Genomic DNA, 19,860 nt, shown 5'->3' on the forward strand with positions numbered 1-19,860 from the left:
GACAGACGGGCAACGGTGCAACAAATCACGGCTCAATTCAACACAGGCCATGCTAGACACGTCTCCCAGTGGACAATCCGTAGGGACATGGGTTCTATGGGGTATGGGAGCCGGCGCCTCACACAGGTGCCACTGTTAACCCAACGTCATCGGGCACAACAACGCGCATTTGTCGCCAGTCACCAGGGATGGACACTGGAACAATGACGTAACGTGATATGGTCGGACGAATCACGATTTCAACTTCACCATACCGATGGGAGGCACCGTGTACGGCGCTGACTACATGAAGCAATGGATCCCGCCTGCCTCGAAGGTGTGGTCCAGGGCGCTGGTGTCTCTGTTATGGTCTGGGGTGCATTTTCCTGGTATGGAATGGGCCCCCTAGTTGTTCTGGAAGAGACTTTGAATGGTACGCGGTATGTTGAGATGCTCGGAGACCATCTCCACCCATTTTTGGCCTTCCAGCGCCCAGGCGGTTCTGCGGTGTTTCAAGATAATACCGCGCCGCCACATAGCTCCCACGTCGCCCGGGAATGGTTCCAGGAACATGCAGCGGAGGTCCAACGACTGCCATGGCCATCCAGGAGCCCCGATATGAACCCTATCGAGCATATTTGGGATGTCCTGGAACTCAGGCTCCGTGCCATGGATCCTGCACCCACGAACAGACCAGCATTGGCGGCCGCTCTGCAAACGAATTGGTGTCAGCTGCGTCCAGAGACTGCCAGGGACTTGTCGACTCACTTCCATGGCGTCTCGCTGCAGTTCGCAGGGCCAGAGGAGGCCCCACACGCTATTAGGCGACTATCCCATGACATTTGCTAAGTCAGTGTATATCAGTAATGGTATACAAAATGAAAATACACTATATTCATATTCTAAAGGGAAATAAGTTTACAATACATTTAAAACACAAGAGTGTATAGAGAATGTTCAACACAAACTCTAGCTCACACAATGCCGCTTGTATTTTTAATACAAAACTTAACTACCGGTACCGTATTTCCTCATGTATTAGATCCCCCTTTCTTTTCCCACTTTTATAGACACAAAAAGTAGGGGGAGGGGGAGGGGGAGGTCCAATATGCGATAGCGTCCCATTTGTCCAGTGACTTCTGGGTATAAAGAACTATAAACGGTACAAGTATGTATTCTACACTATTCTTTAACGAATTTGTGATTGTATTCCGAGTTTTACTGGCTACCCTCATCCGAAGGCACCATTTCTAAATTTAAAAAATAAAGAAAACAATAAATGGTGGACACACGACTTTCAGGACTACATATACTGTAAATATAGTCAGTTTAATTACTCTTATATAATATCATTCGTTTCATCTCATTAACTCCTCTAATAAGATTGACGTCAGGAAGGGCATCTAGTCGTAACAACTCTATACCAAGATTAATCTTACTTCATACTCGATCCCGTTGAGAAAAGGGATACACGTTGGACATACAGTTTTATTTATTGTATTATGCAATATTAATTGCCAAATGAGCAGTAGGCCTATCTCACAGCAAACTTAATCACCAACTTTCATATGAATTATCCTCGTCTTATGCCGCCAACTTCCCTGCTACCGGCATTGTCGTCGTCCCAAATGACGTCATCTTCATTGCCACTGAGAGCATTCGAAATCCTTTACAAAAACAATATAAATATAAGTCACCACCTTATCAATACAAAATTTATTCACATTCAGCTAGTAAATATGGTCAAGACCGGTTTCGACCCTAAGGGGTCATCTTCAGTTGACATGCATAAAAGATATATTTTATACAAAAACATCACATATAATGATTAAAACTTAAATTAAGTCCAATTGATCATAAATGTTGGTATGTATGTCTTGGTACATTTGAGCTATTGTATGTGTCAATCCTAAGTTTACCAGCATACAGTGTCAAGGTAAGTTAACTAATATACATCATCCATAAAATTACATGCTATTTTTCATGTTATCACTATCTAATTTGGGTTGTACAATGTGGAATGAGATATACATACATTTGTGTAAATTAATAGTAGTAAGTTCAGTAATATACATTAAAAATTGGTTCTTAAATTACTTTAATTGATTATTGATCAGTCATATAAAAATGTAGAATTATTGGTTTGGACACTTGTGATTAAAATATTAGTATACAATACCTTGTTGGCATATATCTTAAATACTAAAGTATCGGTGTCAAAAACATCACTTTCTTAAAACAATGTTTACAAAATAATCTAACTCCTAAATTTCTTAGGAAATATAATAATAAACATAGAAGCACCCATCAAACCCAAAATACACAAAACAAGACAAACTGAATATGGCTTAAGGAAGAAATTAAATTTATGTATAGAAAGAAACAACACCTCAACATACAAATGTATGAAGCACACCTTAAAGCCTCACATGAACTACCACACACATACTGGAACAACTTCCAACAAATAACTAACGAAAGGATAGAAAATATAGCCATACAGAAACAGAACACCCTGAATAAGAAACTCAATGCACTTAAGACACCACTAAACCAAACCAATCATACACAGAACAGACAACACACTACCGTTCTTACTGAAAGCAACCAACATATATTCCATCCGCCACTCAAAAACCTAACTAATACAGTATTCACTATACTGAGCAAGGGACCGAAACATAACTGGAAAAACAATTCAATTTTTGAAAACATTACTACTATTATTACTGAAACGGAAGATGCTCTAAACAAAATACCTCAAGAAAAACAAAATGAAATTAGATATGAAATTAAAAAAACACTACCACAATATATCAATAAAATCACCCAAAAACCTTAAAATCAAGAAATCACAAACCAAATACAAATTAAGGTACTCAAAAATAAAATCCAGCAAAATAACTTACTAGTAACAAAGGCAGACAAAGGAAACACTACAGTCATTATGGATAAAGAGGAATATATAACAAAAACAAAAACCTGCTTTCAAGATGAAACTTTTCAAATTAAGACTAAAGATCCTACTAACAGTATCCAAAAGAACTTAAAAACTCTCCTAAAAAACATCAATTTTCTCTTGAACGAACAGGAAACTACAAAATTAATCACCATGAATCCAGGGATACCTACAGCTAAAGCTTACCCTAAAATCCATAAAGACAACATTCCCATGAGACCCATAATAAACTACAGACCAAGCCCCATCTATAAATTATCCAAATACATACAAAAATTCCTCAAAAAACATTATGTCTTTCAAGCAAATAAAACCATAAAAAACTCAATAGAATTTTGCAGCATTACTAAGAATATAAGAATAGAACATTTCTACAAGTTAGCAACATATGATATAACAAACATGTATCCCAATATACACACACAAAAAACTATTACTATCATAGAATCCAATCTTTATAACCATAGTAAGCTAAGCAAACTGGAAATAGATGAATTTATAAAACTATTACAATTTGCTATCAATAACAATTATTTCAAGTTCCATGACACTACCTATCAACAGAAAGGATTACCCATGGGATCACCAATATCAGGCATAATTGCTGATATATATATGGACTATTTAGAACACCAAGAAATCAAAAAAATAGGAAATATCATCTATTGGTGCAGGTTTGTCGATGATGCATTCATAATCATGGACAATAGACATACTAATGAAAACATAATCTTAGAACAACTAAATAAAATAGATCCCCATATAAAATTTACCATGGACACTGAAAATAATAACACCATAAACTACTTGGATATATCCATAACCAGACATAATAACCACCTAACATACAACATATATAGAAAACCTACCCATACATCAAATACAATAAAGATAGACTCCACCCACCCACATACTCACAAGAAAGCCGCATACTATAGTATGATTCACAGAGCATATAACATTCCACTTTCAAAGGAAAATCTAAATAAAGAATTAAACACAATCCATGAAATAGCAAAACAAAATGGATATAAAAGAGAAATGATAAACCGGATCATAAACAAAGTCAAAAACCAACCGAAAACCAAGCTAACCAGAATCACCAAAGATAAAAAAGAATATGCACTGTTTACTTACAACAATAACCATGTACATTCCATAACCAATATCTTCAAAAAACAAGGTCTAAAAATAGCATACAAAACTACACGCAATAACACCAACATACTGTACAATTCCAAATCAGTTAACAACATAAATAAATACAACCACTCAGGAGTCTACCGCCTCAAATGCAACGACTGCCGAGCCAGCTATGTAGGGCTTACTGGTAGGAGTTTTTTAATACGATATAATGAACATGTAAATGCTGTCAAACACAAGACACTTCTCAGCTATGGGTCAGCACATCGACGATCAGAAACACAATTTCACGGACATCAATAGTGACACGAAAATCCTCAATATGAATCCAAAAAGTCCCATGCTCAGTATAGTAGAAGAATTTTACATAAACTTAGACAAATACGTCAATCCGAACTCCAACTTAAATGAAAACATACACAGAAACAATATTATTTATCATGCAGTAATTCCCTTACTAAAAGATTACTATCTTAAAAGAATTAATAAACAAAAATCCATACGTTCAAATCAACCGCTCCAAGACCTCCTCCCCTCCAACCCCACTCCCGTTACTAACACTCCACCCATCCCCCCAAACCTCCCCTCTACCGTCGCCAACTACAATCTCAGAGCAACAAGCATTAGAACTCAACAGGCAGCTACACAGAGAGCACGGTTCCAACACCTAACGTAAGTGAAACGACATACGATTTACTATTACACTTTCATACCACACCATTTTCACACTCATTATTTCTACTTCCAGATACTTTGTTTTCACAACATATATGCTTCTACGATAAAATCAACGTGCACCCTACCAGGACGCATGAACATTCAACGCGTTCTTACAAATGTCACCAACTCAACATATTACGGCACACGAAAAGAAGAACATGCTCCATCAATAATATTCAAGACTCTTAATAGCTCTAACAACAGCAGCTGCCCAAAATATTGCCAGACATTACAACCAAATATTACCTAAATTGCAAGCAGATTATACGAATACTTATCTAACCGCAATTATGTATATAGTTATATATTTTTACGGACCCATTATATCGGAACATCATAACTAATCAAATACTGTTGTGAAAACTTCGTTAACCCCATTTTACCCCAAACAATGTATATATAGCATCACATATTAATAATGTTAATGTAATGTATTTTTAACAGTGTATATATATACCACTGTTTTAGTTATGTTTCCAATTTAACAAGATTATCCAATGCCTATGCTCAACAAAACAAATAGTTCTCTAAAAGTTCAACCCTATTCCAAGACATAATATAAGAATAATAGGCTTTATAAACCGATACTTTAGTATTTAAGATATATGCCAACAAGGTATTGCATACTAACATTTTAATCACAAGTGTCCAAACCAATAATTCTACATTTTTATATGACTGATCAATAATCAATTAAAGTAATTTAAGAACCAATTTTTAATGTATATTACTGAACTTACTACTATTAATTTACACAAATGTATGTATATCTCATTCCACATTGTACAACCCAAATTAGATAGTGATAACATGAAAAATAGCATGTAATTTTATGGATGATGTATATTAGTTAACTACTTACCTTGACACTGTATGCTGGTAAACTTAGGATTGACACATACAATAGCTCAAATGTACCAAGACATACATACCAACATTTATGATCAGTTGGACTTAATTTAAGTTTTAATCATTATATGTGATGTTTTTGTATAAAATATATATATTTTATGCATGTCAACTGAAGATGACCCCTTAGGGGTCGAAACCGGTCTTGACCATATTTACTAGCTGAATGTGAATAAATTTTGTATTGATAAGGTGGTGACTTATATGTATATTGTTTTTGTAAAGTAATATCTATCAATACGGAAATGAAACTTATAAACAACATTCGAAATCCTGTCTTTTTGAAACTTTTAAAAATAGTTTTGTTCCCGATTATAAAGTCCAAACAGTGAGAATCTATTTGCAAAGGGTTTCTGTTATTCCCAGTTGGTGTATGTGTAGCAGAAGCCACCCGTTCTGAATAAAGCTGTGCTGTAGAAAGTGTGCCAACCCACCAGCTAATTGCTAGCATATGTTACAAGCTGTACGTCTGAATCTTATACGAAGCGTGTTTTTTAAGTAAGGACCATTTTGTTGTAGACACTAGTAGTTCGCGCACATATCGCAACGAGTGCATGCGTCGTGTACCGGCATGCCTCGGGAACAACTGTGCTCAGTTCCAGCTCGGTAGCTAACCTGTACGGTTCTGTTCTGTGCTTTCAAAATGTTTAAGGCTATCAACTCACCCGCCGTGTGTGAGGTTCGATCAGTGATACGGTTTTTGTCAGCAAGGAACCTTTTCTGCAGCAGAAATTCATCGACAGATTTGCGAAGTGTACGGCGATACTGTTATGAGTGAAAGCAAAGTGCATAAGTGGGTACGACAATTCAAAGATGGCCGTGACCACATCCATGATGAGGACGCTCCGGTTGCCCTTCTTTGATTACAGACGATTTCGTGGCTTCAGTTGTAGCGATGATTTGTAAGAACAGGCGCTTCACAATAACGGGTCACTCAAACGAATTTCCTGACGTGTCAAGATCAGTGCTTTACAACATTGTTTCTGAACACCTAAAGTTTAGGAAACTGTGCTCCCTTTGGGTCCGGAAACTCCTAATGGAGGACCACAAAAACCAAAGATTTGAGTGTGCAATGAAGTTCTCGACTCGTTATGGCGAAGAAGGTGATGGCTTCTTGAGTCAATCGTAACTGGAGACGAAACATGGGTTTCGCATATCACGCCCAGATCGAAGCAACAGAGCATGTAATGGAGACACACATACACTCGCCTGTAAAGGTGAAGGCCAAACAGACTCTGTCCCAGTGCAAAATCATGGCGTCGGTGTTTTGGGATAGGCATGGTGTTTTGTTGGATGACTTCATGCAACAAGGAACCACTATCAATGCAGAAGCATACTGCTAAACCCTGAGAAAGCCACGCGGAGCGATTCAAAACAAAAGACGCTGCATGCTGACAAAGGGAATTGTCCTTCTCTATGACAATGCAAGACCTCACACTGCAGGTCAGACCCACGATTTATTGGACAGTTTTGGCTGGGAAGTTTTAGACCACCCACCCTACAGTCCTGATCTTGTGCCGAGCGATTACCATCTGTTCCTCCACCTCAAACATCACTTCAGTGTCAACCATTACAATGATGACGACGTGAAAACGGCAGTGAACTCTTTGTTATCGGAGCAGGCGGCAAGTTTCTATGAAGAGCGTATTTTAAAATTGGTTACGAAGTATGATAAGTGTTTGAACAAACTTGGCAACTATGTTGAAAAATAGAGTGAAGTATGTAATTTCTGAAAATAAATTTTTTTTTTTGAAATAACCTTTTGTTGTGTACTTATTTTCAAACAGACCTTACTTAAAAAACACGCCTCGTACATAGTGACTGGAAGCATTCCTTACATAACAGTGGCAGTTGAAAGCCAGGCCTTTATTTTTAAGTATATTTCATGCTTGTTTCTCTACATTTATCACAACAGGATTTACCTAAACAGTTGTAATTACCGGGCGAGTTGGCCGTGCGGTTAGGGGCGCGCAGCTGTGAGCTTGCATCCGGGAGATAGTGGGTTCGAGCCCCACTGTCGGCAGCCCTGAAGATGGTTTTCCGTGGTTTCCCATTTTCACACCAGGCAAATGCTGGGGCTGTACCTTAAGGCCACGCCTGCTTCCTTCCCACTCCTAGCCCTTTCCTATCCCATCGTCGCCACAAGACTGATCTGTGTCCGTGTGACGTAAAGCATATAGTAAAAAGAAATTTTTTAAAAATAAGTTCCACAATAAAAAAATAAAAATAAATAACAGGAAAGCTCGCTATATTTACGGATATCTTGATTTAGTACGTTCATTGTCTCCATGTTCTTATTAAAGCATAGTATGATTTCTTTGGCGCCTCCGATAACCGTAAAAGTAGTTAGTGGGACATACAACCAATATTATTATTATTTGTTAGGTACACTGACGAGTAAAACAACCATTATGATTGGATTGTTTTTATCATGTTTTAATCCTATTTCTCCAAAAGTTACCTATATTGGCCTGAGTTACAAGATATTCAATTATAACTTTGTTAATGATCTCACCCTGAATATTTCTTAACTAAAGTAAACTCATGTCCTCATCCCAAGGTCGTGCAGCTCAATTTACGCATGCCCCAGAGGCTGCATGTACCATTTTACCGAATATCAATTTTCCTGCCAATCTTAAATCTCTGGCAGTAACGGGAATCGAACTCGGGCCCCCGAGAATGGCAGCTAATTGTGCTAACCATTATGCTGGCAGACATTCTTAACTACAAAACACAAACACATCTCATAACTGATGCATGCTTGCAATGCGTGGACTGGACATACGGAACTGTTGACCTATTTGTGCGACGTCATTGAAGCTGCAGTACGCTATGGAGGCGGACAATTCTTAACTACAAAACACAGATTTACTGCATGACTTCGACGTGTTCTTTCATTGCGTGGGTCGTAAGGACGAAACTACTCACAGATTTGTGCGATGTAATCAGAGCTGCAATAACACTTGCACCTACTGCGAAGCAGAATTGTTGTTCTTCTCTGATGAATTATGTTTGAGGGTCTTGTATGAAAGATTCATTTTCTTCGTCTCAAAAAGCCAGGGGTGAGGGTGGGGGGTCTAATTCACAAAAGGGTCTAATACACTAGTAAATATGGTAGTTATCATTCCTAGCGGGCTTACATCTCTCCTGGAACTCTTGGACATTTATGTGAACAAAACTGTTCACCTATTTGTGCGACATCATCGATGCTGCAGTACGTTAGGAGGCGGACAATTCTTAACTACAAAACGCAGATGTACCACATCATTTTGATGCATGGTTTCATTGCGCGGGTTGGACGGATGAAACTATTCACAAATTTCTGTGATGTCGCTGGAGCTGCAGTACGGCCCGTACCCACTTCGTAGCGGAATAATTATTCTTCTCCGACAAATTATGTTGGGGGATCTTATATGTGAGATTTATTTTTTTCATTTTCTTTGTCTTGAAAAGCTAGGGGGCCCAACACGTGAGGGGGATCTAATACACAAGGAAATATGGCATTTAGTCACTCCAAAATAATAATATTCAGGTCTTTAGCTACAACTTGTGATTAATGGCATAATTAAAGAGAAAGTACAAGAGTACCAACATCAACTAAAGTAATTCATTTAAGTAGAACTTCATGAGTCACTGAAATCCTAATTAGCACATAGTATAACTACAAAGAAAAACAAACTGAACAATAGGTCTATTCTGGAGATAAATTTGTCCATGAGTAAGGCAGTAATCAACTACATCGCTTGATAACAAAACAATGGAAATAACTAGAACAATACACTCTCAAAATTAAATTTCCTCTACAATGTGATTCTGCTTGTCACTATCAATCATAAAATGAATCATTTTATCGAATGAACTATCTAGAGAGATGTTAATCACAACATAAAGGCAATACCATATGATTATGGATTTCTGTATCTTTTTGCATGTACTTACTGAAGTGAACCGTTTTTTTTTTCCATCTTTAGGAGATATGTGTACCTGATATTCAAAATACGACAAAAACACGAACATAAAACAGATAATTTTCTTTCTACAATTTTTAATGTTTCATCCATATGAAAAGAACAATAAGAAGGAAAATAGGAAATATTCAGAAACTGCTCATGTACAGATGTGTAACATTTATGGTCTTCTCTCTATACATTCAATCAAGCACAGGGGAGTCAATCACGGCAATCAATCAAGTTTACTAAGTAGAGAAGAGTGGTATCTTTCAGGCAGCCATATAGATATGACACACATCTTGCAAGTGGGATGCAGTTGGCCACAGTGCAATACTCAGAGCAATAAGGTGCCATGTAAGAGCAAACACAACACAGAAATTTCAAAAGAAAACAACAATATTCTTTGGCCCAGAGTCCAGTCCCCTCAGCCAAAACTGAATGTTGATGCTATTCAACTACTCTCTCTTACACATGGTGAACAATACAGAAATTTAAGTGACGTGCCAATAATTTTAAAGAAAAATGATAAATTATGAGTATACTCATACTAGAACATACTGCAACTTGAGTAATGCCACATGCATCACAACTCCAAGAGACTGAGTGCCATGCCATACAAGGGAAGTTTATACATCATTCAAAAGCACATTATTAAAATGATATAGATAAGTTTTGAATATATATATACACAGCAGTTTTAAGTGTTAAGATATGCGAGAGGCAAAGGAAGCTTAATGCACTAAAACATTATGCAGATCTACAAAGCTTTGCATAACATTAAATGTTTACTGAAAAGAATCTACACTATCATTGTACTAAGAAAATTCTTTATAATTTGTAAGCTATGTTTTCCAAACATATCTACAGCTGTTGATAGCTGTGCTGATCAAAGAGAAAAGATATTGAAAATTTCTTTAAAAATAAAAGTAGCAGAGAACATAAATATTCTGTTTATTTCTTCACTTCTTGTAATACGATCATGCTTAAGAAGCACTGCAAGAGAAAGTAAAACGAGGAAAGAACAACTCACCTAGCACTGGCAAGTCGGGAGTGCTCCTTGCTTTTCATAGAAGCTGACGCATTGGTATGGCGACACATCATGTAAATTGCCATACTCAAGAAGACTAGATTGGCCTGAAATAGGAAGGAATAAACATGAAGGCTGCATTAGCGAAGTTCACAAAATACATGCTGCGGCATAAGCAACTGTGCCTCAATTCAAGGAAATAAGAGATTACGTGCTAAGCAAGGCCGAATAAAACTGAGTCACATGAAGAATACTTACAAGTATCACAGCAATAACTGGTCCCACAAAACTGAATATGAAGAAATTATCGGCTCGCAACCAACAATACCGATCTGTGCCATAACTGGGCAGGTCAACAATGCAGGACACAGCCACAATGATGAGGGGTGCACCATACGCAAACATATAGTACCATCGAATTCTCGACTTTTCCGCCTCAAACACTTCAATCAGCATTACATAGAGTTGAAAACCTGCAAATAACAAACCATTATATGAGCAAATGTTCTTCACAAGTAAACACATCTTCATAAAGCTACGAATAGCACAGAAATAATGTAAGCTCACTTATCTACATTTCACATTCACTTTAACCACATAAACCGATCAACCATAACTTTGAGATGTTCCCTCCTAATCAAGACCATTAAAAGGCAATAACAGCTAGAGAGAGTCAACCACAAACGTAACCACAACAAACAGATTCAAGGATATGTGACCGTTGCACACTTATGTTTGACCGATATAAATGAAAATACTGACCCCCCAACCCCCATTTTACTCTGACAGTGATGATGGTGAAATCATTACTAGATTTTCATCATCATATTCTAAAGGCTAAGACTTGTCGCTGCAGCCACATTTGTCTATCTTGAGCCAGTCCTTTCAACTCAGCATAGGTCTTGCACTTCATCCTCAGAAGCAGGTTCTTGAAGTAAGACACTCTGGGTCATCCTCTTCCTCTTTTTCCAGCAATTTTTCCTTCAATGATATTACAAAGGTACTCCTCATGCCGCAGAAGGTGACCAATAAATTTTATTTTCCGTTTTTCAATTTAGGTTATCAGACTCCGTTCTTCTCTTATCTCTCCGAGGACTTCGGTATTGCTCTTCATTTCCATCCAACTTATCCTCTGCATTCTTCTCCAGATCCACATTTTAACTGCCTCTAGTTTTTTCTTTTCTTGCATTCCTAATGTCCAGCTTTCGCAACCATACAAAAGCACGCTCCATACAAAGGTTTTTGTAAAGGCCTCCCGAGTTTGAATATCTATATGTTTGTTGGCCAGCAGATGCTTTTTATCTTGGAATGCTCTTTTTGCCATGGCTATTCTCTTCGTGACTTCTGATATGCTCCGATTATCACTCGTGATCAGGGTTCCTAGGTAGCAAAACTGTTTTACTTGTTCTATTTTATCAGGGAAAATTTTTAACTGTGTTACAGGTGTTTTCTTGTCTTTACATATTGTCATGGTTTTTGTTTTCCTTGTATTACTTTTGAGGTTCCATTTGCCTAAAGTTTCTGCTAATATGTTGATCATTCTCTGCATACTTTTACCTGTTTCTGCTAGTATGGCAATATCATCAGCAAATCTTATAGAGTGTACTTGTTTGCCATTAATTTTGATCCCCGTTGTTTTCTCCTTCATGACTGCGAAGGCTTCTTCAATGAACATATTGAAGAGATAAGGAGACAGTGGACATCCTTGCCTAACTCCTCTCCTTATTTTGGCATTTTTCTTTGTCCCACTGATTTCTAAATCAGTGTTCTGCATTCTGTATAAATTTAGTATGAGGCGTCTATCCTTCCAGTCAATTTCTGCTTTGTTCATGGTAAGGAAAAGTTGTTCCCAGTCTACTCGATCAAAAGCTTTCTCTAAGTCGACAAAGGTCACGCATACTTTCCTATTCTTCTCAATTCTTCTCTCCAGAATTAAACGTAATGCCAGAATTGCTTCCCTAGTACCCCTCCCTGACCGAAATCCAAACTGGTCATTATCGATGTAGTGTTCTAACTTCCTTTAATTCTATTCTTGATGACGTTGAGCAGTATTTTTGAAGCATGAGACAGGAGAGTGACAGTTCGATAATCTGAACAGTCCGTGGCATTCCTCTTTTTTGGTATTGCAACAGTTCTGGTTTTACTGAAGTCAGGTGGAACTACGCCATTCTCATAGCAATGTGACACCAGCTGAAAAAAGGTAACATTTCATATCATCACCCAAGTGTTTCAGAAGTTCTGCTGGAATGTTATCTGGACCGAGTGCTTTCTTTTCCTGGAGACTGTGTAGTGCTGCATTAAACTCTGAAGATGTGATTGAGGGACCCTTTCTGCATTCGTCTATCTCGTGTTCTTTTTCAATGTAGCTGGTTGTATTATTTACATTGTTTCCTTGGTACAGGTCTTCAATGTATTCTTTCCAACGTTCATAGATTTCTTCGGTGTTGAACAGGAGATTTCCCATTTTAATCTCTGACTATGGAGCTTCTGGTTTTTGGTTTGTGTTGTAGGGTTCTGATAATGAAATATGCCTTTTCCACCTGTCCTCTGATCATGTCCTTTTCTATAATCTCGCTTGTCTCCTTCATCCAGTTCTCCTTTGCTTCGCGACACTTTGTTGTGATCTGATTTCTAATTTCTTTGTACCGTTCTTTATTCCCTACTCTCCTCTCCTTATTCCTTTCGCGAATAAGGTTTATGATTTCATCAGTCATCGATGACTTCCTCGGCTGTAACTGTCTTCTTCCCAGCACTTCCTCAGCAGCTTGTTATACCATTCCTTATTTCCTCCCATTCTGCACTGTCATGAAAAGTCTCTGCTAACTGATTAGTTTTCATTTTGTATGCCTTTTGTATGCCAGTGTTCTTTAAACTTTGTGTGTTCCATTTGTGCTGGGTCAATTTCATATTCTTCTTTAGCTTAATGTCACACTTGGCTAATACAAGATTGTGGTCGCTGTCCACATCAGGTCCTGGATAGCTGTGGCTGGATTTAATCTGGTTTCGATATCGCTGTCTGACTAATATATAATCAATCTGATATCGTGCATTATCTCCAGGTGCTTTCCATGTGTATCTTCTTCGGACAGGTACTTCAAAGAATGCGTTTGTTATAACCATATCATGCTGTTCACAAAATTCTAAAAGTCTCTGACCTCTTTTGTTCATGTTCCCTAGTCCGAATTTTCCAGCATATTTCAAGTTGCTATGTGAACCAACAGAGGCATTGAAATTGCCCATTATGACCACATTATCTTTATTTCCTATGAGTACCAACAAGCTTTCCATTTGCTCGTAGACTATCTCTACCTCTTCATCGGAACTGTTTGAAGTTGGGCAGTATACCTGAATGATCACTAAGATCAACTGGAGTGGCTTTCAGTTTGATCATCATCAATCTGTCACTTACATGATATGTGTTGATCACGTGACTGGACCATTTTCTTCACAAGATAATAGCCACTCCATTCATTCCTGACTTTTCACTTCTACTGTAAATTATTCTAAATTCATCTGAACAGAAGTCCCCGTTTCCTGACCACCTTGTTTCACATATTCATAAATATCAAGTGCTGTTTCTTGCATTGCGATTTTGATTTCTTTTGGTTTTCCTGTTCTCAGCAACGTTTTCACATTCCAAGTTCCTACATTGAATTTATTACGCACTTTCCTCCAAGGATTTCGTTGGATGACGACCTGAGAGACCTTGCAGCCATCCCCTCTCCTGCCGGATCTTGGGTTCCGAAGCCCATGATCAGTATTTACAGTTTCGCTCAAGCTTCTATCCATGACTGCTAATCTTGGGATTTTGCTTGTGCAGTGGTTTCCCGTTGCCTTCTGCACATCAGGTTAACAGCCGCCCCAAACCTGGAGAACAGACGCTGCCCACAAGCCGCCCACTATGGGTCAGACCCTTGCAGTTATGAATTCCAGTGGCATTTCCTCCACCGAGGGTTCATCGCCCTACTAAGAGGACTCCTCCGCCCGAAGCCGTTGGTCCCCTCAGTTGGCTGGGTTATTTCCCGACGCCCAACACTCGGCGCTGAGACGCTGGCTGTACGGCCTACTTAATTACCGTAGCAGGATATACCTGGCCAGACAGGCTACTAGATTTTAGATCTATGTATTTAATCATTGAACCAGATCCAAGGAACTTGACTGTTCCACACATGTTTGACTGGTGCAAACAAGTTCTATAATGCCTTATTTTACCAAAATAGTGATGTAGGATAATAGAATGTCAACTTACCATTAGAATTTAGGACTGTCCACATGAACCCTGAGAAGAGCGATATTTTGACAAGTGAATTTGCTATTTTAATTATTAATGTTTTGTTCAACAGCTGAAGATGATTCTCATAGTATTGAAACTAATACTGTAATTATAATGTATTTTTTAATGTAAATACAGTACATATATTCAGTATCATACATAGTATTGATTAGGTGGAGACATCCAAATTTAAGGAACTGTAAAGTCATCTATACGGATATTAAACTAATATCATTCTTTAAGAATTACAGGAAGTGACTAAAAAATAAATTAATACCCAACCTTCCTCCTAAATCTGTCTTAAAGATACTCAATATTCAAATTATGTGAGTGGGGTAATCACATAAATATGATTGTAAATAAAGGGTACAGACCTCTGCACATGGTTATGAGGGTATTTAGAAGTTGTAGTAAGGATGTAAAGGAGAGGGCATATAAGTCTCTGGTAAGACCCTAAATAGAGCAGTGTTCTCCCGAGGACCATTTTACTGGGACTGCACCATTTTCATAGACTGTCGGCTAACACAAAACCTAGATATGTGATAGTTACATATTGTTAATACATATTTGAGTAATTTGCTGTTCCAAATCAAAATTTAAATACTGTAAAACTGTTTACATAAATGATAAATCTTCAATACTGTCAGCATGATTGCAACAATTGCACTGGAGTTTAAATGTTTTGGTTGACTATTACATAGTGTGTGCGAACGGTTCTTGTATCAGTGTGGAATCGCATGTGAGCACACGATTCCACATGTCACAAATCCGTATAGCACTCCATAGAAACAGAGTGGTAAGCTCCACTGTTAACATGATTATGCACGAGCAGTAGAACACTACAACCACCAAATATTCTGGCATGTCTTGTTCGCCATAATAACACTAAAATAATTCAATTTTGCAGTTAAGTTTACCTGTCTGATAATACAGTTTCCCTGAGGGAAAAAAATTGAAATTTGTTCATTTTCATTTTCCCCACTCGGATGACGAAAATTTCTGGGGAGAACACCGTCGAGTATGGTTCCTGTGTATGGGACCCTCACCAGGATTACTTGATTCAAGAACTGTAAAAAATCCAAAGAAAAGTAGCTCGATTTGTTCTTGGTGATTTCCGACAAAAGAGTAGCATTAAAAACATGTCGCAAAGTTTGGGCTGGGAAGACGAGCTGCACAACTAATTGGTATGTTACAAGTTATTATTCTCATAATTGTTCCGTACTGAAAGTGACTTTATATCAAGAATATTATAGGAATATTTATTGAACCACCTATTCAATACATTCCACAATTTATGTGGGTAGATTTTTACATGGTACTACAGAGTTCTAAGGTACATGTTTCGCCCTTTGTTCAATGGGCAACATCAGCCTAACTCAATCTTAGAACAATTATTTGTAGGGCCTATCTATTCTTACAATGTGATATTACACTATTAGTGTTGTAACACTGTGGTGTCTTAAAACTAGCAATACATAACATCTAAAAACATAAACAGATACTGAATTTGTTTAAATAACAATCTAAAATTATCACTTAGTCTGTCTTAAAAGCATGTGTCTGAAACTAAAATGGATCTTCTTCATCTTATAGACTGTTAAACTTATTTGGCCTTCAGTACTCGAAGTTCAAAATATCTGAGCAAACTAACACATTTGTAAAGTGAGAGACCAATGTCTGTTGTATTTACCCATCATTATAAAACAGGACGTGTCAATACAACAGACATTGATTTCTCAGTTTACAAAAGTGTTATTTTGTTTGCAGGTCGAATGTTCCCTCAGATAATTTGAACTTCGAGTACTGAAAGTCACGTAAGTTTAACAGTCTATAAAACGAAGAAGATCCATTTTAGTTTCAGACACATATGTTTTTAATAGTAAGTGATTATTTTAGATTGTTATTTATCAATACTCTGCCTCTGAGGAGTAGTGGTTAGTGTGATTAGCTGTCACCCCCGGAGGCCCGGGTTTGATTCCCGGCTCTGCCACGAAATTTGTAATAATAATAATAATAATAATAATAATAATAATAATAATAATAATAATAATAATAATAATAATAATAATGTTATTTGTTTTACGTCCCACTAACTACTTTTACGGTCTTTGGAGACACCGAGGTGCTAGAATTTAGTCCCGCAGGAGTCCTTTTACGTGCCAGTAAATCTACCGACACGAGGCTGTCGTATTTGAGCACCTTCAAATACCACCGGACTGAGCCAGGATCGAACCTGCCAAGTTGAGGTTAGAAGGCCAGCGCCTTAACCGTCAGAGCCACTCAACCCAGCCACGAAATTTGAAAAGTGGTACGAGGGCTGGAACGGGGTCCACTCAGTCTCGGGAGGTCAACTGAATACAGGTGGGTTCGATTCCCACCTCAGCCATGCTGGAAGTGGTTTTCCATGGTTTCCCCACTTCTCCTCCAGGCAAATGCCGGGATGGTACCTAACTTAAGGCCACGGAGGCTTCCTTCCTTCTTCCCTCTTCTAATCATCCCATTCCCCGCAAGAACCCTGTTCAGCATAGCAGGTGAGGCCGCCTGGGCGAGGTACTGGTCATCCTTCCCAGTTGTATCGCCGACCCAGAGTCGGGAGCTCCAGGACACTGCCCTTGAGGCAGTAGAGGTGGAATCCCTCGCCGAGTCTGAGGGAAAAACCGACCCTGGAGTGTAAACAGATAAAGAAGAAACAGAAAGAAGATTTATCAATACTTTTAAACAAATTCAGTGTCTGTTTATGTGTTTAGATGTTACGTATTGCTAGTTTTAAGACACCACAGTGTTACAACACTAATAATCTAATATCACATTGTAAGAATAGGTGTGTTGTTGTTTGAGTCATCAGTCCATAGACTGGTTTGATGCAGCCCTCCATGCCACCCTATCCTGTGCTAACCTTTTCATTTCTACGTAGCTATTGCATCCTACATCTGCTCTAATCTGTTTGTCATATTCATACCTTGGTCTACCCCTACCGTTCTTGCCACCTACACTTCCTTCAAAAACCAACTGAACAAGTCCTGGGTGTCTTAAGATGTGTCCTATCATTCTATCTCTTCTTCTCGTCAAATTTAGCCAAATCGATCTCCTCTCACCAATTCGATTCAGTATCTCTTCATTCGTGATTCGATCTATCCATCTCACCTTCAGCATTCTTCTGTAACACCACATTTCAAAAGCTTCTATTCTCTTTCTTTCTGAGCTAGTTATCGTCCATGTTTCACTTCCATACAATGCCACGCTCCACACAAAAGTCTTCAAAAACATCTTTCTAATTCCGATATCAATGTTTGAAGTGAGCAAATTTCTTTTCTTAAGAAAGCTCTTCCTTGCTTGTGCTAGTCTGCATTTTATGTCCTCCTTACTTCTGCCATCGTTGGTTATTTTACTACCCAAATAACAATATTCATCTACTTCCTTTAAGACTTCGTTTCCTAATCTAATATTCCCTACATCACCTGCCTTCGTTCGACTGCACTCCATTACTTTTGTTTTGGACTTATTTATTTTCATCTTGTACTCCTTACCTAAGACTTCATCCATACCATTCAGCAACTTCGAGATCTTCTGCAGTCTCAGATAAAATAACAATATCATTGGCAAATCTCAAGGTTTTGATTTCCTCTCCTTGGACTGTGATTCCCTTTCCAAATTTCTCTTTGATTTCCTTTACTGCCTGTTCTATGTAAACATTGAAAAGGAGAGGGGACAAACTGCAGCCTTGCCTCACTCCTTTCTGGATTGCTGCTTCTTTTTCAAAGCCCTCGATTCTTATCACTGCAGACTGATTTTTATACAGGTTGTAGATAATTCTTCGTTCTCGGTATCTGATCCCTATCATCTTCAGAATCATAAATAGCCTGATCCAATCCACATTATCGAATGCCTTTTCTAGATCTACGAATGCCATGTACGTGGGCTTGTCCTTCTTGATTCGATCCTCTAAGATCAGACGTAAAGTCAGGATTGCTTCACGTGTTCCTACATTTCTTCTGAAGCCAAATTGATCTTCCCCCAACTCAGCTTCAACTTGTTTTTTCCATTCTTCTGTAAATAATACGTGTTAAAATTTTGCAGGCATGAGATACTAAACTAATAGTGCAGTAGTTTTCACACCTGTCAGCACCGGCTTTCTTGGGAATAGGTATAACAACATTCTGCTGAAAATCGGATGGGACTTCTCCAGTCTTATACATCTTGCACACTAAATGAAATAACCTTACCATGCTGGTTTCTCCTAAGGCAGTCAGTAATTCAGTGGGAATATCATCAATTCCAGGTGCCTTGTTCCTATTTAGGTCACTCACAGCTCTGTCAAACTCTGACCTCAAAATTGGGTCTCCCATTTCATCAGCATCAACAGCCTCTTCATGTTCCAAAACGAAATTATCTACATCGTTACCTTGATACAACTGTTGGATATGCTTCTGCCATCTTTCTGCTTTGTCTTCTTTCCCTAGAAGTGGCTTTCCATCTGAGCTCTTAATATTCATGCAGCTAGATTTCCTTTCTCCAAAGGTTTCCTTGATTTTCCTGTATGCAGCATCTACCTTTCCCAGGGCCATACAGCCTTCGACATCCTTGCACTTCTCCTTCAGCCATTCTTCCTTAGCTACCTTGCACTTTCTATCCACTTCATTCTTTAATCGCCTGTATTCTTTTCTGCCCTCTTCATTTCTAGCATTCTTGTATTTTCGTCGTTCATCAATCAGGTCTAGTATCTCCTGAGTTATCCACTGATTCTTAGTTGATCTTTTCTTCCTTCCTAACATTTCTTCAGCAGCCCTACTGACTTCATTTTTCATGACTCTCCACTCTTCCTCTACTGTGTTTCCTTCGGCCTTTTCATTTAGTCCTTGTGCAACATGTTCCTTGAAACAATCCATCACACTCTTTTCTT

General features: G+C 38.2%; 1 protein-coding gene across 4 annotated transcripts in view; it reads right to left on the reverse strand.

Moving 5' to 3' along the window:
- Positions 1 to 19,860, reverse strand: part of Cirl (Calcium-independent receptor for alpha-latrotoxin) — a 666,667-nt gene that overhangs the window by 149,651 nt on the left and 497,156 nt on the right. For all 4 annotated transcript variants that reach the window (XM_067140878.2, XM_067140879.2, XM_067140881.2 and 1 more), the window contains exons 10-11: positions 10,946 to 11,160; positions 10,691 to 10,794 (exon numbers count right to left, since the gene is read on the reverse strand). In XM_067140878.2, coding sequence (XP_066996979.1) covers positions 10,691 to 10,794; positions 10,946 to 11,160 — 319 coding nt within the window. The remainder of the gene's footprint in view (positions 1 to 10,690; positions 10,795 to 10,945; positions 11,161 to 19,860) is intronic.

This window comes from Anabrus simplex, chromosome 2 (genome assembly GCF_040414725.1).
Source record: "Anabrus simplex isolate iqAnaSimp1 chromosome 2, ASM4041472v1, whole genome shotgun sequence".
NCBI classification, from domain to species: domain Eukaryota; kingdom Metazoa; phylum Arthropoda; class Insecta; order Orthoptera; family Tettigoniidae; genus Anabrus; species Anabrus simplex.